General features: G+C 42.9%; 1 protein-coding gene across 15 annotated transcripts in view; it reads left to right on the plus strand.

Annotated features, from left to right (window-relative positions):
• Positions 1–22680, plus strand: part of MEGF11 (multiple EGF like domains 11) — a 598735-nt gene that overhangs the window by 538794 nt on the left and 37261 nt on the right. For 12 of the 15 annotated variants that reach the window (XM_077263274.1, XM_077263279.1, XM_077263284.1 and 9 more), the window contains exons 18-20: positions 20832–20960; positions 22055–22183; positions 22268–22501. In XM_077263274.1, the coding sequence (XP_077119389.1) occupies positions 20832–20960; positions 22055–22183; positions 22268–22501 (492 nt within the window). The remainder of the gene's footprint in view (positions 1–20831; positions 20961–22054; positions 22184–22267; positions 22502–22680) is intronic. The other 3 variants (XM_077263286.1, XM_077263281.1, XM_077263285.1) reach the window with 1 other exon arrangement.

Consider the following 22680-nt stretch of genomic DNA (forward strand, 5'->3'; position numbering starts at 1 on the left):
GCCTGTACTACTCTTTGTAGTACCTGTATCCAACCTTGAGCCTTGACGTTGCAGGAATGTCTGCAAGGGATTCCAGTAAGGCCTCCTAATGCCCCGAACAATAGATTTTTCTGAGACTTGTAGCCCACTGCACTTGAACTTGACTTTGGTTACTGTACTTCTCCATCAGGCAACAGTCCCTTTTTACTGGGTTGTGTCCCTCCCATTATGGGCTAGTTCCGAACTTTAACCAAGTCTGTCATCAACTTCTTTAGATAACAAAATCGTCTTCACAATATCATACATTACATTGCTATACATTAAGCATATTACTCTTACGGTACTCTACTAAGTCTATCTTACTCCATGATCACTACCTCATATCCTACTCTATACTTATCTTACACTATAAAGGATCCATACTGCACACTACCATACCTTCAAACTTTTGAAGAACAGTAAGAAGGACAAATCATGCATCGCATGTAGCTCACCACGGCAAATTTTGAGCTGTGGTAGTGAGAGAAATTCAGACACCTGTAACTGCAGGGCACAGACCCAAATCTGGGATTGTCCGCTGTATCCGGGACCGTTGGGACTAGAGATGAGCGGATCGATTCATGGGACTCCGGTGCAGCGTGCAGGTCAGCGGTACCTGACTGCTCGACGGGACGCCTCGGATCTCTTACCATCCGGTGTCCCCTGTGTGGGTTTTGATAAGGCAGGGCTGGCACAACGTCATCTCCATGTCCTGCTCATCTCTAATTGGAACCTGTGGATTTATTTTTTGTTCTTTCATTCATTTCTTCATTCACAGTCGTAGCAGCCAGAAATTTCTCATCTGTATGTAGCTTCACTATATGTCATCTGGCTTTTTGATGACTGTAAGGCCATGTTCACACATTGCATAAATACTGTGTTTTTGTTTTCTGCATGTGTCCTCCTCAAAAAATATCAATTACGCGATTTTTGTTTACGTCATTTACTGATTCTAATCTGATCGCTGTGTTGTGTGGGTCAGTACGATTATTTGTTAATGTTTATTTTTTTTTTAAAAAAAAAGCAAATTAAAACTGATATTGTTGTAATTATTTATCATTATTTTTTAGTAATTTTATATGAAGAAAAAAATATTTTATTCTCCCTCTTAAATACAGAAACATAAAAATGCATTGCTATCTACAGAAGTATCTCTATGTCTCAGTATAATCTGCCTGTGGAGTCAGAGCCTGCAATACAGATCAAGAGCACCAAATTCTCCTAGTGACATCATTAGAGCTTGTGGCTCAGTAGCTTTATCTCCTGCCTGTAATGCTGGGTTGAGACATGGGGAGACTCACAGATAAAATTACATTTTTGTAATTGCTTTTTATTATGTTTAGAATTTTAAACGAACAAAAAAATCTTGACTTTTTCTTCATCTCAGTATATGAGTACAAATAAATACACTGCTATAAACAATGTACATGCATAATGTGATTCTGGGTTCGCAGCCTGAATTACATCTCAATGTTACCAAATTCTCCTATCTTTTTCATCTTGGGCTGAGGCTCATAGCTAGTGTTAAGAACATAAAGACATGAGTTTGAGTCCTGGTGAGACTTAAACATTTGAGATAAAATGTGAGTATTAAAATTGAATTTATGCAGAGAGATGTGGTCAAGGCAACTATCTGCCTGTTCCACTCAGCACAGGGATTCAGCTGCTCAACATCAGCAGAGCAGCGTTTCCTCTCCAACGCTGATCTGTCGACAAGGCGTGACTTCCGGCTGTCAATGAGAATGATGTCAGCAGTCACGCTCTTCCACTCTGCTCTGTGCTGGTGGAGATCGGTGCAGGGCGTAAGAGTAGGTAGGTAGCAACTACCTGCCTGTTAGTTCTTAGACACGTAGTAAAAAAATTTAATTGTCCGGGACAGCCCCTTTAAGGCTGTGTGGCCATGATACGTTTTTGATGCTGCTTTTTTTCGCTTCTTCAAAAACGCAGCGTCTTAGGGTATGTTTGCACGGTCCAGATTGGCAGTGCTTTGGACGTAGCTCCATCCAAAACGCTATCGGCTTTTGTATGCGCAATGATTCCGCATGTGTTCATTGAACCATGCGGAATCACCGCATCCTATACATAGGACGGTGATATCTAGCTTGCGGAGACTGAGCGTCTCCGCAAGATAAATAGACATGCTGCGGTCTAGAAAGACGCGCCGCATGTCCGTGCACCCATAATGGAGATGGGATTTCATAAAATCCCCTCCACTGTGCTGTAACATCTGGACGCTGCGGATTGGACGCTGCAGCTGTACGCAGCGTCCAATCCGCAGCGTTTACTGACTATGGAAACATACCCTTAGGGTATGTGTCCACGTTCAGGATTGCATCAGGATTTGGTCAGGATTTTTCATCAGTATTTGTAAGCCAAAACCAGGAGTGGAACAATTAGAGGAAAAGTATAACAAAAACATATGCATCACTTCTGTATTTATCACCCACTCCTGGTTTTGGCTTACAAATACTGATGAAAAATCCTGACCAAATCCTGATGCAATCCTGAACGTGGACACATACCCTTAGGGCTTGTTCACACGTTCCTTTTTTTGCTGCGGATTTTTCAGCTGCGGAATTGGAAAAACCGCAGTGCAAAACCGCGGTGGCTTTCACTGCGTTTTTTTGTGCGGTTTCAACTGCGGATTCCACTGCGGGTTTCCAGCTGCACTTTCCTATTGGTGCAGGTGGAAAACCGCTGCGGAATCCGCAGAAAAAATTGACATGCTACTTCTTTTTTTCCGCAGAAAATCCGCGCGGATTTTCAAGCGGAAAAACGCAAAGTGGGCACAGCGGTTTTTGTTTTCCATAGGGTAACATTGTACTGTACCCTGCATGGAAAACTGCTGCGGATCCGCAGCTGCAAATCCGCTGCGGATCCGCAGCACAACCCGCAAAGTGTGAACATAGCCTTACAGTTTCAGCAAAAAGGATGTGATTTATAGAAATCTTTTAGGCTACGTTCCCACAATGAGTATTTGGTGCAGAAATACTGCACAAAATCTGCAACATCAAAAAAGTAGTAATTACCTACAGTAGGCTACTTGCATTTTTTTATTGCGTTTTGAGTGCATTTTTAACATGCTTCTTTATCATATTTTTCCATCTGCATTTTTTGTCTTTTTGGTGTGTCGTGTTTTCAAGAAAATTGCCTTTTTTGGATACTTTTTGCTACTTGGCAATGATAAAACTTTATTGATATAGTAATTTGTGGATTACATGTGTATCTAGGGCATTTTCCCACTGTCAAAACCTCATTGTGTTTTTTTAGGCATGAGGACTTGTTCGGTTTTCATCCATTATAGGTCTGTGGGTCCAATTTTATCATCAGCCTGGTAATGAAGACTTTCAATCTTCTATCCATTAGGCCGATTTCACATCCTTTTTTCCGCAAATGTGAAATACGTTTCATGGTTTTTTTTTTCCAGTGTGCTGGATCCATTTTCGCTCTGTATTTCAGGTTTTACAATCCTTGTTGCATTCATTTTACTTCTATGAAAAAAAAGTCTTGCTTCTCCTATCCATTAAGCAGTAAAATACAGACAGCACTTGGATGGCATCTGTGCATGTATCTGCATCTCACTGTGGCTTCGGATCAGCATTCACAATTCTTACTATTGGAAAAAGCCATTAAGCTCGTTATCAGTCGCCCTCTCCCAAGCTGCGATTGTGATAAGCTTTTTAGGTTGGGATCATGATAAAACCACATTTTCGCTGCATTTTTTTTTTAATTATTGAAAAACTATGTATGTTTGCCTCAGTTACAGCAAAAAAAATCCCAAAGTGACAGCAATGTGTGAGCACAGCCTTAACGGGAGCTTGCCAGTACATGTTCACATATGCAAGTAGTGGTATTTCTGTATAGGTGCTTGTAATCCTTTAAAATTACAACTTATTTGTTTAAACAAAAAAGTGCTGATCGGTTCTCTCTAATGTGGTCGGACACATTACTGTATTAGGAAATCTAAACACATAATCTGTATCATCTCCAACAATGTAAAAGGTACATAAAGTGACAGCCTGCCCTTTAATATCATTTTGGGTTATGTTTCCGTGCTCCAAATGCCCTACCTAGACCTAGCATATAAGAAGATGTCTCAGTAATATTTTTTCTTACCTAGCCCCTCCTTATTATGTATGTATTGTACTGTAAGAACTCGCGCAGACATCCATGGATCTCGGTTTGATCACAGACCATAATGCACGGACTGGTCGCGGGTCTCCAAACCAGCCATCACGCTCAGGTTGGGAGATCTGTGGATAGTCCGTGTATTGCGCTCTGTCAATAGACCGAGATTCACGGACGTCTGTATGAGCCCTTAGTGTATTAAAATGCTCATTGATCTGCTTCTTCCCTGGCTTCCAGTCCTCTTTTGGCCCACGTGACCCCATTGCCATTTCACACTCTAAGGGCTCCTTTTCACTTGTGAGACATACGTCCGTGTCTCGCAGGTTAAAACCCTCTTCTGGCACCGGCACTCCAGAGCGGAGCGTGCGGCCGCATAGCAACACATGGAGCTGCACGCTCCGCTCCCAAGTGCCGGCGCCAGATGAGGGTCTTAACCTGCAAGACTCAGCCGTATGTCTCGCAAGTGAAAAGAAGCCCTAAGGGTCTTCTCTTCTTTTCCAATGTAAGTGTATGAGAACCTAAAATGAGTCTTCATAGACTTGAATTGAGAAAGCGACTTCTGCTCCACACATAAACCCCTGTGTGATCCGTCAAGGCTGTTTTCATATCATGCGGGCCAAGAGCGGACTGGTAACTGGGAAATTCTTCAATCGGTAAGTATTTTATACATTTGCATTAAATATATAGGAGGGATTACAGAAGAAATATTGCGGAGACCTCTTGTTTAAATAATAAAAGTCTGTCGGCACGTGGCCACCAGAAGGCATGAGGGACTACTAACTTACTGCATACTGTTCACACCCTGAACTGCGTAACAGAGCAATATACAGTGGGCTCCTCCTAGTGGTGGCCACAGCCACTCAGAGCTCCAGACACTACTCCCGACTTAGCAGACGTAACAGAGCAATATACAGTGGGCTCCTCCTAGTGGTGGCCACAGCCACTCAGAGCTCCTGACACTACTCCCGACTTCTTTAGTAATTAATCACATTCCCTGTGAAATATCTGGATAATTCTGAATCACTTTCTCCTCTGTGAAAAGTATGAATAAATTAGCATCACTTGGGAGGGGTGTCTTAGGTAATCTGATATTGTCCAATCAATGATGGCAGTGTCAGGCTGTATAGTGATGAAAACACCCAGTTGCAATTTATTCATACATTTACAGCAGGAATAACAGTACAACATAAAGCCAGAAGAAAAGATTATCCAGAATTAGTAATGCAAGGATTTACTAAAACAGACAAATCAGGAATGCTGACAGGTCCTTTTTATAGGGTTCATTTTAAGACTTAAAAGGAACCTGTCACCAGAAAGAAACGCTATAAATCTGCAGGTATGGGGTTAATAGCGTTGTTATCCCGCCCGGCGCCCGCACTTAGCCCAACGCTGCTGGGAGAAAATTAACTTTATTCCTCCCGGCAGCGTTCCAGTTTCAGTCACGGTGGCGGCACCAGCGCGGGTTTGCTGGTGCCACCGCTGCTGTGACTGACAGCCGCCCCCCCAATGCAGAACCAGTGTTAATCAGGGTCGAGGGTACGGTTACAGCTGCTGGAGCTGACCCCGTGATTGAACCCATAATACTGCTGGGGGAATAAAGTTAATTTTCTTTCTGCAGTGCTCAGCTAAGTGCAGGCATAGGACAGGTTAATAGTGCCATTAACCTGCAGGTCAACAACAACTGGTGACAGATTTCCGTTAAAGGGGTTGTCCAGATTTGGCACGAAAGTCTGCAGTGACTTTATGTGACTGCAGACTTGTGAATCCTCACACTGTCATGCTGTATGCTCCCTGCCACATTCCAACTAGACATCTAATCTGAAGTATGCATATTGCATACTTGTAGTCACCTGACCGCCCAGTCTTGCTGCCGGCACCAGGAAACCATGACAGTTTTTGCAATGCGTACTGTGAGGATTTACAAGTTTGAAGTGATACAGAGTGTTTGCAGACTTTTGTGCCAAACCTGGGCAATCCCTTTAAATATTGATGACATATCCTCACATATAATAATACTGGCAGAAAGTGCACCAAACATCTTCAGGTAGCTGCTTCACAACAAGTTCCATTGTACTAGAATTTCGTAGAGCAGTGTGAAAACTACTATGTGAGAAGGCTGTCAGAGGAGTGAATGGGAGAAATTTGATAAAACTTTGGTAAGTGTTTGCACACGTAAGGGAAGCTCTCATCAAATATGTCACCCTTCAATTTTCACTATAGTGTTATACAGGATGGCAATCGCTTTTTAAAGACGTTCTATTTTAAATAAGTCTTGGAGCGTAAATGAAAAAATGTGTAACAAAATAGTGTGTGCTACCAGTAAAGAGCTAAAAGGGGTTGCCCAGTGTCTCCCAGAGTCTTGCAGTCCAGCCATCACTATCCTGCTCCAGTGACATCGTTGCTGCCCATCCATCAGGTGTCCTTGAAACTGGACTGTAGTGCCAGACTGCACAACTCTCAAAATCATTCTTTTACTCCATGTTCCAAGACTGATTTCAGAGAGTGACATCTTTTGATAGCTATTAACGCCCTGTGTAACAATTTGGCAGTGGTTTTATGCACACAAGTAGTTGGTGACAATGCTATATTAGACAGTTTATGTTCACCTAAGATACACACACTCAGTACAGCTACTTCCCCACCACCAGCTAGAAGCATCCATGTGTTGTCCATTTTTAAAAACATGAAAAAAATGGAAGTCTGATTGAGGCCTATGTATGTCTATAATGTTCTAAGTTGGTGTGTGGTATAGTAATAAACACTATCAGATAATCCCCCCCCTCCACTCCAAAGGTATCCAAAGTGATGTTGGTTTTGGCTAGACTGTTCTCTGTTTTTCCTGCTCACCAGGTTTTCTTCTTACAATGCACATTGACAGTGCGCTCTCTTGCCAGCTCGTCACTTCTGATCAGAGCCGAGGGAGCGCACTGTCACTGTCCATTAAAAAGAATATTGCAGAGTGACAAGATCCTACTGAGCGACATCAGAATTGACAACTGACACATGCTCAGTACAGCAGGGACTAGCCCAACCCATGAAACGGACATCACTGATGACGCTTCTTTTCAGGGTGGGCACAGAGGCGGGGGCAGTGATCACAGCTTTTTGCCACCTGATGACAACTCATTTGAGTATCCCAGCATGCACTGTGGGTTCTTAAATTAAGCGTCATCAAAATGGAAGTGTAGAGAGGAAACAGTAGGGAATTCTTAATTAAAGTGTATTAGAAAAGCAATTAGATTATTACATTAAATAGACACATTTAGGATTAAATCAGTGTTCGTTTTGGACCACCCCTTTAATGTAGTAGTCAAGCTGTGGGTACAGACCATCAGGACTTAGCTGGCTAATGTGTTTTTATTCCTTGGTCATTTTAAAAAGAAAGTGATTTTTTTTTTCTAAAAATTAAAATTAAGATAACTCCCCTCTGTTAAATTGCCAGATATATTGTCAGCCTGTAATTGTGATCTCCCTTATAAGGCCTCTACTGTCATGATTCTGTCTTGTAGTAGAAAAACGCTGGTGAGAAATTGATGACAAAGCTATTACTGTATTGTCTGGATTGTTTTCTGTTTGGTGGCATAAGTTGTAATACTACGGCTTTTTTCCCTTTTTTGTTTTTTTTGTCCCCGACAGGGCACTTATATCGCCTGACTGCCACTCCATTTATCCTCTATGGAGCAGTCAAGCACAGCACTCAGCAGCCCCATAGGGAATGAATAGTGCAGCAGTCAAGCGTGAACACTACATCTCCATTATAAGGCTGGGGTCACACATGCGAGTTTTACGGACGTAAGAGCGCAGAAACTACGTCCGTAAAACTCGCATTACATACGGCACAATTATTCTCAATGGGGCTGCTCCTATTAGCCGTATATTACGGTTCAGTATTATACGGCTTTCTACGGCCGTACAAAATCGCAGCATGCTGCGTTTGTCAGCGTACTGCGCAAATAATACGCCAATGAAAGTCTATGGGGGCGCGAAAAATACGGATTCCACACGGACCTGCAGTGTGACTTGCGAGAAATACGCAGCGCTGTTAGTGAAAAGTCGGTAATTCAATTGCCGGCTTTTCATTTCTCCTGCACAAACCCGACAGGATATGAGACATGGTTTTCATACAGTAAACCATCTCATATCCCCTTTTTTGTTGCATATTCCACACTACTAATGTTAGTAGTGTGTATGTGCAAAATTTCAGCGCTGTAGCTGCTGAAATAAAGGGTTAAATGGCGGAAAAAATTGGCGTGGGCTCCCGCGCAATTTTCTCCGCCAGAGCGGTAAAGCCAGTGACTGAGGGCAGATATTAATAGCCAGGAGAGGGTCCATGGTTTTTGGCCCCCCCGTGGCTAAAAACATCTGCCCCCAGCCACCCCAGAAAAGGCACATCTGGAAGATGCGCCTATTCTGGCACTTGGCCACTCTCTTCCCACTCCCTGTAGCGGTGGGATATGGGGTAATGAAGGGTTAATGCCACCTTGCTATTGTAAGGTGACATTAAGCCAGATTAATAATGGAGAGGCGTCAATTATGACACCTATCCATTATTAATCCAATTGTAGGAAAGGGTTAAAAAACACACACACACGATTACAAAGTAGTTTAATGAAATAAACACAGCGGTTGTTGTAATAATTTATTGTTCTCCCATTCCATTTCCAGGACCTCGCTTGGCAACATAATAAACGCACAAGATACATACCTTCTGCTGTCAGATCTCGTCCCACGAAGTAATCCATCTGAAGGGGTTAACTAATATTACAGGCAGGAGCCCTGCAAATGCAGCTGTGCTCCCTGCCTGTAATCCCCAGCGAATGAATGAAATGTAGGTCATTGACCTACATTTCCTTCAGTCGCGGTGATGCGCCCCTGCTGGATGTTCTCATGAACTGCAGCCTGGGAACTTTTTCCCACGCTCCAGGTCATATGAGGACATCCACCAGGGGGCGCATCACCGCGACTGAAGGAAATGTAGGTCAATGACCTACATTTCATTCATTCCCCGGGGATTACAAGCACGGAGCACAGCTGCATTTGCAGGGCTCCTGCCTGTAATATTAGTTAACCCCTTCAGATGGATTACTTCGTGGGACGAGATCTGACAGCAGAAGGTATGTATCTTGTGCGTTTATTATGTTGCCAAGCGAGGTCCTGGAAATGGAATGGGAGAACAATAAATTATTACAACAACCGCTGTGTTTATTTCATTAAACTACTTTGTAATCATGTGTGTGTGTGTTTTTTAACCCTTTCCTACAATTGGATTAATAATGGATAGGTGTCATAATTGACGCCTCTCCATTATTAATCTGGCTTAATGTCACCTTACAATAGCAAGGTGGCATTAACCCTTCATTACCCCATATCCCACCGCTACAGGGAGTGGGAAGAGAGTGGCCAAGTGCCAGAATAGGCGCATCTTCCAGATGTGCCTTTTCTGGGGTGGCTGGGGGCAGATGTTTGTAGCCACGGGGGGGCCAATAACCATGGACCCTCTCCTGGCTATTAATATCTGCCCTCAGTCACTGGCTTTACCGCTCTGGCGGAGAAAATTGCGCGGGAGCCCACGCCAATTTTTTCCGCCATTTAACCCTTGATTTCAGCAGCTACAGCGCTGAAATTTTGCACATACACACTACTAACATTAGTAATGTGGAATATGCAAAAAAAAAGGGGATATGAGATGGTTTACTGTATGTAAACCATGTCTCATATCCTGTCGGGTTTGTGCAGGAGAAATGAAAAGCCGGCAATTGAATTAGCGGCTGTTCACAGATATCGTGCTGAATGAAATCTAAATACAGAATATATATATATGTGTCTCAATGACATATATATATATATATATACTGTATATATGTTTTCCCTAACATTTGAGCACATAAATCCATTAGATGTCGGTTTTGCAAGCCTGCGCGAAAATCTCGCAGTACGGATGCCATACGGATTACATACGGAGGATGCCATGCGCAAAATACGCTGAAACACCCTGACTACGGATCAATATTTTGGGGACATTTCTCCGTATTACGGCCGTAGTACGGACGTATAATACGTGGCGTATTTTCTTACGCCATGTGTGACCCCAGCCTAACAGTGATAAATGTTCCCCACCCTACCGATTGCTGTGGGTCCCAGAGGTTAGACCCACCCCTCGATCAACACATACTTGTTTTCACCAACAAACCCTTTAAGGCCCATTTAGATAGACCGATTATTGGGGACAAAGAGTTTCTAGGAACACTTGTTTCTTAATTGTTGTCCCATTATGACAGAAATCACCCAACAAGCAAGCAAAACAGTGGTTTGTCAAGTGTGATGATTTCTTAGCAAGCTTAAAAATGAACATTCTCGACAGCACGTCGTCCTGTGTAAACAGGAGATGTGCTGCCAATACATTATTTTCTATATGCACTGAATAATTATATTAATGATTTTTCTGTGTCCATACAATGTTTGTCAGCTTGTCTAAACATTTAAGAGGTGGATTGGCAGCTGTAAATGCACATTTAATCTATTATACAGTCGTGACCAAAAGTTTTGAGGCTAATAGAACAAAGTGGGTTGCATAACCTAGCCAAAAATAAAGCTAAATATTTGGAAGGCTGCTAGTTCTTCTAGAGCGGACCACTGTGCTCCATAGGCCATGTTCACATGTTCAGTATTTGGTCAGTATTTTACATCAGTATTTGTAAGTTAAAATCAGGAGTGGGTGATAAATGCAGAAGTGGTGACGTGTTTTTATTATTTGATTGTTCCACTCCTGGTTTTGGCTTACAAATACTGATGTAAAATACTGACCAAATACTGACCATGAGAACGTGGCCTTAGACTGTGTGCAAGTTCCATTTTTTCTGCGTTTTCAGTGCAGATTTGTCACAAAACCTGAAGGGTTTCCTGATGCCAAAAAAGTGAGTGAGAATCCTGAGGTCTCATGCACACGTTGCTTATTTTTTCCTTGCAGATTTGGTGCAGAATAGAGTTGAGCGACTTTTACTTTTTTCGGATCAAGTCGGGTTTCGCGACGATTATTGCGTAAAGTCGGGGGCCGACTGAAACACGAAACCCAATACAAGTCAATGGGGAATCAAAGTCGGCAGTGAGTGGAGGACAGGAAAACACCCACAGTGCCCATTTTAATGCCAAAAACATCAATTCTTATTACTGAAGCTTGTCAATCTTAATTTACTTTATAATAATAGTTAGGCATTGAAAACTGGGGTTCATTTGGCTAAAGTTGTGGGGGGGTAGGGCTGGCTCAAGATTTTCGTGGGCCCAGGAAACACGGAATACGTCACGGCGGTGGAGCAGGGAGAGTTAAGTATTTCAGCTTTGCCAGTGCTGTGATCCTGAGCAAGCAGGGGGGGCCCACTCGTTGGCACTGGCACAGGGCCCCTCATAGTACAGTGGTGTGTTTGACAGCGGGTGGCGCCTCCCACTGGCAGAGACACTTTTGCGTACTATGAGGGGCCCTGTGCCAGTGACGTCGCCAACGAGTATGCCCCCCACCTGATGAAGGAACCTGCACTTTCATCTGCACCTTCCTCTTTGTCCCCGTGTAAGGTGGTATAGTATGCGGGAAGGGGAACCTGACTTTCAGCAGGGTCAGATTCTGGCTGTGTAGAGTGCAAGGGGAATGTAGTGGTCTGGGTTAATGTACCAGCAGACTCATCTAGCAGTGGCTGGGCAATGGGCAGGATGAGGAGGAAACACAAATATAGGCCCAAATAATAAAGTAGGCTAAATGCAGTTCAAAATTGGTAACAGGACTAAACAGGCGGCATTGCTTTGTTCAGCATAGGACAACTGTAAGAAGTGGCAGACACAGTTAGTAGGCCCAAATAATAAAGTGGGCTAAATGCAGTTAAAAATTGGTAACAGGACTAAACTGGCAGCATTGCTTTGTTCAGTGGAGGACAACTGTAATGAGGGGCAGACACAGTTAGTAGGCCCAAATAATTAAGTAGGCTAAATGCAGTTCAAAATTGGTAACAGGACTAAACAGGCGGCATTGCTTTGTTCAGTGGAGGACAACTGTAATGAGCGGCAGACACAGTTAGTAGGCCCAAATAATTAAGTAGGCTAAATGCAGATCAAAATTGGTAACAGGACTAAACAGGCGGCATTGCTTTGTTTAGTGGAGGACAACTGTAATGAGGGGCAGACACAGTTAGTAGGTCCAAATAATTAAGTAGGCTAAATGCAGTTCAAAATTGGTAACAGGACTAAACAGGCGGCATGGCTTTGTTCAGTGGAGGACAACTGTAATGAGCGGCAGACACAGTTAGTAGGCCCTAGTAATAAAGTAGGCTAAATGTCTGCCAAAAAATTGTTCATAAATAAACAGGTGGCATAGCTAGGTACAGGGGTGGGCTCCTCTGCTGAGTAGCAGACAGTGGTAGTAGCCGCAAAGTATTAACTGGTCTAAATGGAGGCTAGGGCCCCTGTATATTTTAACTATCATCTATCATTTCAACAAATTTGTTTTGGCAGTGCCATTGAAGGATTTAACAGCACAGACTACACAGTGGTGGAGCATGGAGAGGTAAGTATTGCAAGTGGTAGAGCACTGTTCGAGCTGGGGGGAACACTCTCGTGGGCGGCAGTACTGGCACAGGGCCCCTCATATTACGATGGTGTGTCTGACGTTGGTTGTGCACCACCACCGTCAGAGACACTTCATTGTACTATGAGGGACCCTGTGCCAGTGCCGTCGCCCAAGAGTGGGCCCACCCACCTGTCCTGGCAAACGGCACTCGCACGAGTGCTTGCGCCAGGTGGTGACCACGGCCCTGTGGGGGGAGTTAGCCCATTTAGGGAGGTATAAAAATGGCCCATGGTGGACATTCAGCAGCTGCAAATGGAGGAATTGGAGAAGTCAGTAAGAGGAGGCCAAAAGCAAGACATTTTTCAGGCAAGCTACGTGTCAGCAGGGGAAGGTGGGGCAAAATAATTTGAAATCCATGATTGGTTGATTTTAATGAAGGTTAGATCATCAACATTTTGTGTAGCCAGACGATGACGCTGGCTCAACACCTCCAGCCTTAGGTGCTATTGTGCTTTTGCCACTACCACCAGATGCACTACCACCACCATCAGTACCAGCTGGCAACCACCGCCCACGGTCTCTTCCACCAGACTTCCTCATTTTTTGGAAAATCTAACCAAAATAACAACCGTTATATGGTACTGTAAAACAAGGTAGAAGGTGTATATAAACTTGTTGAGAATTTAAATCTCCCTTTTTTGGGGGGAGACTGAACCAAAACTCAGGCCCTGTGCATAAAACAACACAATGTAAGTGGCAGAAAGTGGCTGGCTGATATATGAAAAAATACAAGGACTGTAGTACAATTTCAATCTCCCTACAATGATCTCAGGACAAGTATGGCAGCAATAAAAAGGACTGCTGCACACAAAAGTGTGGACAAATATACAAGATAACTGTGCAGAAAGGAGCAACAGGATTTTTGCTTTTAAAAAAGCAGTTGGTTTGCACAGCAGCGTGCAAACAGCAATGCAGCTATCAGGGAGCCTTATAAGGCAGCCTAATAAGCTACAGAGCTGATGCACAAAAATCTAGCCTCCACTGTCCCTGCATAAAAAAGGTGGTGTTGGACAGTGGAAATCGCTACAGCACAAGCAGTTTGGGGGTTAATCTTCCCTCCCTAATTATATCCCTTCTTCTGATGAAGCTGCAGCAACCTCTCCCTATGCTAAGATCGGCAGAAGTAAGATGGCGGTCGGCGTGCACGCCCCTTTATACCGCCTGTGACGCCGCAGAAAGCAAGCCAATCACTGTCATGCCCTTCTCTAAGATGGTGGGGACCGAGACCTATGTCATCACGCTGCCCACACTCTGCGTCCTCCTTCATTGGCTGAAAAATAGTGCTGAACGCGTCATATGAAACGCGTCTTTGGCGTGAAGATCGCCGACCTCATGGCCGATCCCACACTAGGATCGGGTCGGGTTTCATGAAACCCGACTTTGCCGAAAGTCGGCGATTTTTGAATTTGTCCGATCTGTTTCGCAAAACCCTAGTGCAGAATTAATTCTGCAGCATGTCAATTCTTTCAGTGTTTTTGCTAGAGATTTCACCCATACTATTGTGTGGGGAAAATCTGCACCAAAAACGCAAGCAAAAAAAATGCAGCAAAAATGTGCATTTTTGCTACTGCGTTTTTTCTGGTATGAAATGCAGATACAGTGCACAAATTTCTGCACCAAACACTTAATATGTGCACATACCCTCAATTCCTCTATACTGTAAAGTCTTAAAGGGAACCTGTCACCAGGTTTGGCTGATACGAGTTACAGCCATCACCTTTCAGGGCTGATATAAAGCATTCCATAATGCTGTATATCTGCCCCCAACCTGACCTGTAAAAGAAGAAAAATAACTTTTATTATACTCACCTGCGGGGCGGTCCGGTCCGTTGGGGGTCGCTGGTCTTGGTCCGGTGCCTCCCATCTTCTTACCATCCCCGCCCTCCTGCTTGCTTCATGTGGATGATGCGTCCCTTTGTCATCCACACAGTCTCCCAGCACAGCGCTCCTGCGCAGGCATACTTCTCTGTCCTGTCAAGGGCAGAGTAAAGTACTGCAGTGCGCATGCGTCGGGGCTCTTTGACCTTTCCCGGCACCTGCGCACTGCAGTACTTTGCTCTGCCCTCAACAGGACAGAGAAGTACGTCTGTGCAGGAGCATGGTGCCGAGGAAACATGTAATCCACACGAAGCAAGCAGGAGGGAAGCATCGCAAGAAGGGAGGCGCCGGACCAAGAAGAGCGACGCCCTTCAGACTGGACCGCCTGAGTATAATGAAAGTTATTTTTCTTCTTTTGCAGGTCGGGTTGGGGGCAGATATACAGCATTATTATAGAATGCTGTATATCAGCCCTGAAAGGTCATGTCCGTATCTCTTATCGGCCAAACCTGGTGACAGGTTCCCTTTAAAGAGAAGCCACACACCAACAACCACAATTGTGTTTAAATGATTTTATTGGTTCCTTTTCACAACCAATTCCCATTACTTTTTAGTTTTTTGACATAAGGTGGCAATTAGCAATTCAACGTTTTGATTCTTTATCAGGCCTAGGAAAGTCACCATGACACTATTGAGGGTTGTGTGGAGGAATCCGTAGTCTGTGGTGGTATTCCCCAATAGTAGACCCTCAGTAAGTCCAATACCACCCCCAGACCGCCAAGCATTCAATATCGACTTGGCGACGTGGTAAGGAAGTTATGTATTTAAGAGGGAAAAGGAACTCAGAGAGTGAGTGTAGGCTTAGGAGTTTGAGATTTCAGCTAGAGTGTGCAAATTTGTGAATTGGGGATTGTGCATCTAGAGAGCAGAGGGAAGAGAATGTTATTAGGTTGTGGTCAGAAAGAAGGAGAGGTGAGTTAGAGAGGTTAGATAGGGAACAGAGGCGGGTGAAGATGAGGTCCAGTGTAACCATGTTTATGAGTGGCTGCAGAAGATCATTGGGCAAGGCCGTAAGAGGAAGTGAGAAATAGAAACTTAGAGACAGCTGAGTGATCAATGGTCTCAGGATGTTTTACTGTTATGACATTCATTCTTCAAGATGTTCCAAACAGTTTGAAGGCGGCTCCATCAGAGAAAATAACTTTACCCCAGTCCTCTGCAGTCCAAGGCGGCTCCATCAGAGAAAATAACTTTACCCCAGTCCTTTGCAGTCCAATTATTTAATTCTATACTTGATGTTTTTATTGGGGAGAAGTGGCTTCTTTGCTCACCTTTTTGAAACCTGCTTGAGGTTGTTCCTTAGCAAGCTCTCCACTACACACTACTGTTGAATTGTTTCTCTAGTTGAATCCTATTTAGGAGACAGTTCTGGCACTTGCCCAACTTTCTTAGGCACCCTAAAGCCATCTTCGCAGCATTTACCTTCTCTTTAAAGCTGTTGATTATCTAATAAGGGTTGGTTTTGGGGCAATTTTACAATCTTGCTTCTATGCCCTTGGCTGTAAAGCCCTTTTCATGCAAAACAATGACTGCAAGTGTTTTCTTGGAGGTAACCATAGATTACAGAAAAAGATAATGATTTTAAGCATCAGTCCCATTTTGAATCAAGCCGCATGATAACCCTCTACAAATTGTGAGTGATGGCCTCCTAATGACCCTCTGAAAATTATGAGTAGGTGCGGTATGATGACCGCCTAAAAATTTGGAGTGAGGGCCACATGATGAACTTCTAAAAGTTTGGTAGAGGGCCCCTGATGACCCTCTAAAAATTATAAGTGAGGGCTGTATGATGACCCTTTAAAAGTTTGCAGCGTGAAACAAAAAAAAAAAGAAACCATGAGCCATATACCCTTTTTCTGGGTGCATGGGAATACACAAGAAAAAAAGGAACATTTGAATTGGCTTTATGTTCTGCTGCTGTCATCCGGTGGGGTTGAAAAGTTTGGGCCTATGGCCTTGGCCTCTGCATGCACCATCAGCAGCATGCCCACTTACCCATCCCTTACCACACGCCGTGCGCATTTTAAATTAAGTATATAATATACACTACCATTCAAAAGCTTAGGGTCACCCTGACAATATTGTGTTTTCCATGAAAACTCATACTTTTATTAATCAAATGAGTTGCCAAATGAATTGAAAATCGAGTCCAGACATTGACAAGGTTCGAAAAAAAGATTTTTATTTGAAATAATAATTTTCTCCTTCAAACTTTGCTTTCGTAAAAGAATGCTCCCTTTGCAGCAATTACAGCATTGGAGACCTTTGGCATTCTAGCAGTTAATTTGCTGAGGTAATCTGGAGAAATATCACCTCATGCTTCCAGAAGCCTCTCCCACAAGTCGGTTTGGCTTGATGGGCACTTTTTGCGTACCATACGGTCAAGCTGCTCCCACAACAGCTCAATAGGGTTGAGATCTGGTGACTGTGCTGGCCACTCTATAACAGAATACCAGCTGCCTGCTTCTTCCCTAAATAGTTCTTGCATAATTTTGGAGGTGTGCTTTGGGTCATTGTCCTGTTGTAGGATGAAGTTGGCTCCAATCAAGCGCTGTCCACAGGTATGGCATTGCGTTGCAAAATGGAGTGATAGCCTTCCTTATTCAAAATCCCTTTTACCTTGCACAAATCTCCCACTTTACCAGCACCAAAGCAACCCCAGACCATCACATTACCTCCATCATGACAAATGGCGTCAGGCACTCTTCCATCATCTTTTCAGTTGTTCTGCGTCTCACAAATGTTCTTCTGTATGATCCAAACACCTCAAACTTGGAATCGTCTGTCCATAACACTTTTTTTCAATCTTCCTCTGTCTAATGTCTGTGTTCTTTTGCCCATAATAATCTTTTCCTTTTATTAGCCAGTCTCAGATATGGCTTTTTATTTGCCACTCTGCCCTGAAGGCCATCATCCCGGAGTCGCCTCTTCACTGTAGACATTGACACTGGCGTTTTGCATGTACTATTTAATGAAGCTGCCAGTTGAGGACCTGTGAGGCGTCGATTTCTCAAACTACAGACTCTAATGTACTTGTCTTGTTGCTCAGTTGTGCAGCGGGGCCTCCCACTTCTCTTTCTACTCTGGTTAGAGCCTGTTTGTGCTCTGCTCTGACGGGAGTAGTACACACCGTTGTGGGAAATCTTCAGTTTCTTGGCAATTTCTCACATGGAATAGCCTTCATTTCTAAGAACGAGAATAGACTGTCGAGTTTCACATGAAAGTTCTTTTTTTCTGGCTATTTAGAGAGTTTAATGGAACCAACAAATGTAATGCTCCAGATTTTCAACTAGCTCAAAGGAAGGTTAGGTTTATAGGTTCTCTAATCAGCCAAACTGTTTTCAGCTGTGCTAATATACTTGAACAAGGGTTTTCAAGGGTATTCCAACCATCCATTAGCCTTCTTACACAGTTAGCAAACACAAAGTACCATAAGAACACTGGAGTGATGGTTGTTGGAAATGGGCCTCTATACACCTATGAAGATATTGCATTACAAACCAGACGATTGCAGCTAGAATAGTCATTTACCACATTAACAATGTATAGAGTGTATTTATGAATCATTTAATGTTAGCTTCATTGGAAAAAACTGTGCTTTTCCTTCAAAAATAAGGAAATTTCTAAGTGACCCTAAACTTTTGAACGGTATTGTATGCCTGCAAACTTTCCGGTATTAATAGGGAAAAGAAAATTATACCCCTGAAAAGGACTTTTGTTTTTTGGTTGAAGCTGCTATATACCTATAGAAGGACTATAAGGCAATAAACCCTACCTATATGCCTCTAATCTCAAACTATTCCTCCTTCACCAGCTATCCCTACACTCAATGCAGGTAACAGCAGTTTTACTAGAGAAAGGACAGTCTGTAACCCTGAAAAGGACTTTTGTTTTAATGGTAGAGCGGCGTTATGCAAGTACTGCAATAGCAATTAAACACTACCTATATGCCTGCTGTAATCTAGGTTTCTATCCTGATGAAGTCCTGCACGACCTTGAAATGCGTTGACCTGTAAATCTGTTTTATTACTAAATTTTTATCCGTTGGAAACCATTGTGGATTCATCAGCAGCAGCGCTGGAGTGACATCTCCCTCCCAGTCGTTTTCCCCTGCTGTAATCTAAGCTCTCCCTCCTAGTTCAACTCTCCCTGAACTGCCTTCCAAGGAGAGTGTGCCGAGCATCGCATCACTGGGTTTTATATAAGACACGATGTGGCCGGTGAGTCACAGTAGTGGCAGTAGCCAACAAGACTACAGCATCACTGTGTGTAGCAGGCAATACCCGCATTTCTATTTGGCTGTCTAACTGCTGTGAAACATGCTGGGGGTGGGACTCGAGCATGGCACTCGAGTCCCGCGATACTCCATTGAGTACCAAGCGTACCCAATGCTCAATCAAGTAGTGGCGAGCACGCCTACTTATCTCTACTAGTGATGAGCGAGTGTCCTCGTTGCTCGGGTTTTCCCAAGCACGCTCAGGTGACCTCCGAGTATTTATGACTGCTTGGAGATTTCGTTTTCATCGCCCCAGCTGAAAGATTTACAGCTACTAGCCAGCTTGATTACATGTGGGGATTCCCTAGCAACCAGGCAACCCAAACATGTACTCAGCCTGGCTAGTAGCTGTAAATCATTCTGCTGCCGCGATGAAAACTAAATCTCCGAGCAGTTACAAATACTTGGAGGTCACCCGAGTGTGCTCGGGAAAACCCAAGCAATGAGTACACTCGTTCATCACTAATCACTACTCATCAAAGCTGAAATTCAGTGGAATTGTTTTTGTGTAATTACGTTAATTTTCATGGTGAGGAATGGTTTTACATTTTTTGCAATTCATCTGATCATTCTTCATAACAATCTAGAGTTAACACAAAGAACCACTAAAAAAAACTGCAACAGCAAAAGTGAAAACCCATATTTGTGATGGTATCGAAACATTTGGCCACAGCGGTACATTTATACTAACCTAGAGAGATTTTACTTTTTTAATTGCTGGGTCACAACTCATGTAGGGTTTGTATTTGGTTTCCCCCAGTAAAGCAAATTTCTTTCATAGAAAAAAAAATCTGCAATTGTGAACATCTGAAAAATAAAGGAAAACTCAGCTACTGGCGTATTTTCTGCTCCTTTATTATTTTTCACTGGCTTTATTTCCATTTTAATTTAAATACGGTATATGAAAAGATAAAGGGAATCTGATCTGGTCTTTGAGTGGTCAACCATCCAGAAAGTCTTGGACAGTTCGGAAAAACTAAGTACTTTTTTCCAGTGTCTGTAAAAAAAATGTGATGTCTATGTTTTTTGTGAAGCTGGTGTAACATGTACAGATGACTGATCGTAATTATCATTATGTTACAGGTCACACTGAAAGCAACAAATGTCTTCATATCAGTTTTGTAGTTTGTAGGCACATTGAACAGTACTTATAACCCCGCTTCATCATTGCTTTTCCACTTATTTTTGTCCCATTTTTTGTATTTTGCAACTTTTTTTATGTGTGCACCGAAATCATTGTTTTCTCTTTTTTTAAGTTTATTTTATTTGTGCTTGCCTGTTTCTTTCTGCTTTATGGCAGAGTTTAGTGATTTCAGATGTTTTTGCTCTTATTAATTGCCACTTTTTAAAAAGTTGCAAAATTTGTCGCAACTTTCCTTCACTCCCCTTGGTGTCGTTCTTCAAAAGTTGCATCTTTTTCAAAGATTTGAAAAAGATGTGACTTTTGCTCAAAAAGTCTAGAAAAAATGGTTAATGACAGGACTTAAGCTCTTTTTTTTAAAACGTTAATGATTACCACAAGAAAAGTGAATTAAAATGAATCTGCAAATGATGAATCGAGGCCATACTCTTTATGGCTCATGGTTTTCCAATGTGTTCATCAAAAATGTTGTCTGTGATTTCTTGACTTTGAGCAGAAACAAATAGAAAATATCAAGTTGACGACTTGGTCTGGTCTGCTGTTCAGTTGAAATGATGCTCTTGTATACAACAACTAAAAATAAAACAAATATGTCTTTCTATAACACCAATGCATGTCCATGAAGAAGGTGTTCTATGTATTTACAATGAATCCAGCAGTAATACTGTTAATGTGATTGGAGGTCTCGTGTGATATTAGTCTGAACCATTGGTGTTAATAGAGATGAGGTCGCCCCCTGTCTGCTGCCCAGTGTTTGTGATGCTATTCTGATTCTGCAGGGTGCCCATCAGCATTTTATGGAAAGGACTGTGCCAATGTCTGTCAGTGCCATAATGGAGCCGACTGTGACCACATCACTGGGCAGTGCACATGTAGAACAGGATTCACAGGCAAACACTGCGAGCAGAGTAAGTGACCTGTCACCCAGTGTCTTGCTCTCCAGGAACTTTTTTTTCCCGTTGCATTGAACAGTGTCCTGTTCTGTGTCTGTCTGCCCCACCCACTCCCATTACAAAAGCAGTATGACCCTCCTAACTATTCCTCTACAGATTAAACTATGTAGTGAAATGTAGCATTGTTTTTACCTACATATACTGCAAGGCAAATCATATCCAAAATCTGCGATTATGGTATACATTAAAAAAGGCATGTGCCCCTAAAATCAAAAAGTAAAATGTAAGCCCTTGAATAGCCCAGAGTTAGAAAGTTGGGGTGATCTCTTAAGGTGAGATCTTAGTGATTGCCTGCCCCTGACCTAATAAATATGAGCCGAGTGCATGCATAGAACAAATGCATCGGACACAAAGTCAGATACTTATTTTCCACCATAATATGCAAATAAAATGATAAAAAAACAGACAATGTGATTATCTGGATTTTTTTTTCTCAGTTTGTCTCCCATAGTTCAGGTCTACCTATGATGTAAATTACAGACGCCTCTCATCTTTTTAAGTGGTGGAACTTGCACTATTGCTGACTGACTAAATACTTTTTTGCCCCACTGTATGTGCTCCTCTCTCGGCAGGACTGTTTTTATTAGTACAAAACAAAAAATCATGTAGCAGGCAGGAAGAGGGCGTCGCACAGCGTCTCAGCAGCCATCGTGTCAGTCTATGATGGGTCCATGCTAGGTCTGTTCCTTATATGGTCTTCAGTGTATCCACGTCACATTCCATGGATTCCAGGGCCTAGTTGCAGGATGTAGACGCCATCTTGCCACACCCCATACATTACTAGCTTTTGTAAGGTTAATAATTGATTTCATTAGCCATTCTCGCCTTCACAGTAGCAATATCTTTTTTCTAATATAACAAGCATTATGGCCACCCGGTGTGGACACACAACTTTCCGAGACTCCTGAATGGCAACTTCAGGAGAAGGAAATGTGTCACTTCCAAAAATATAAACTCAAAAAACTTTGCAATTTATGGGGGAAATGTCCTGTATGTAGAACTATTTCCAGCATTATTTTGTTCATAAATTTGCATCTGTTTATTTTCAGAATGCCCGCCAGGGACTTTTGGCTATGGCTGCCGTCAGATGTGCGAGTGTCTGAATAATGCGACCTGTGACCATGTTACCGGCACCTGCTACTGCAACCCTGGCTTTAAGGGCATCCGCTGTGACCAAGGTTAGCGAGTGTTCCTAACTGTGATCTCTGCTCATTCCGATTGCATAGTCCTAGAATCTAATGACCTTGTTTCCGTTACTACAGCTGCGCTAATGATGGAGGAACTAAACCCTTACACTAAAATCAGCCCGGCGCATGGATCGGAAAGACACTCAGCAGGTGCCATTATTGGGGTCATAGTTCTCCTGCTGATCATCATGACCCTACTGGGGCTCTTCTTATGGTACCGACAGAGGCAAAAGGACAAAGATCATGACATGCCGAATGTGTCTTACACTCCAGCAATGCGTATGTCAAGTACAGATTACTCTCTCTCAGGTGCGTTTTACAGGTTCACGTTTCTCCACCATGATTGCCTTGTCTTATTTCACAATTGACTTATTTGTAATAGCTTTTTTCATAATAATATGCAATAGTCTCAAGAACTTGATACAACTCAATAAGCAAGAGAGTTCAGTGTCTGGCCGCCAATGTCATATGGAGCAAATTACACATTT

Source organism: Ranitomeya variabilis, chromosome 5 (genome assembly GCF_051348905.1).
Source record: "Ranitomeya variabilis isolate aRanVar5 chromosome 5, aRanVar5.hap1, whole genome shotgun sequence".
NCBI lineage: Eukaryota > Metazoa > Chordata > Amphibia > Anura > Dendrobatidae > Ranitomeya > Ranitomeya variabilis.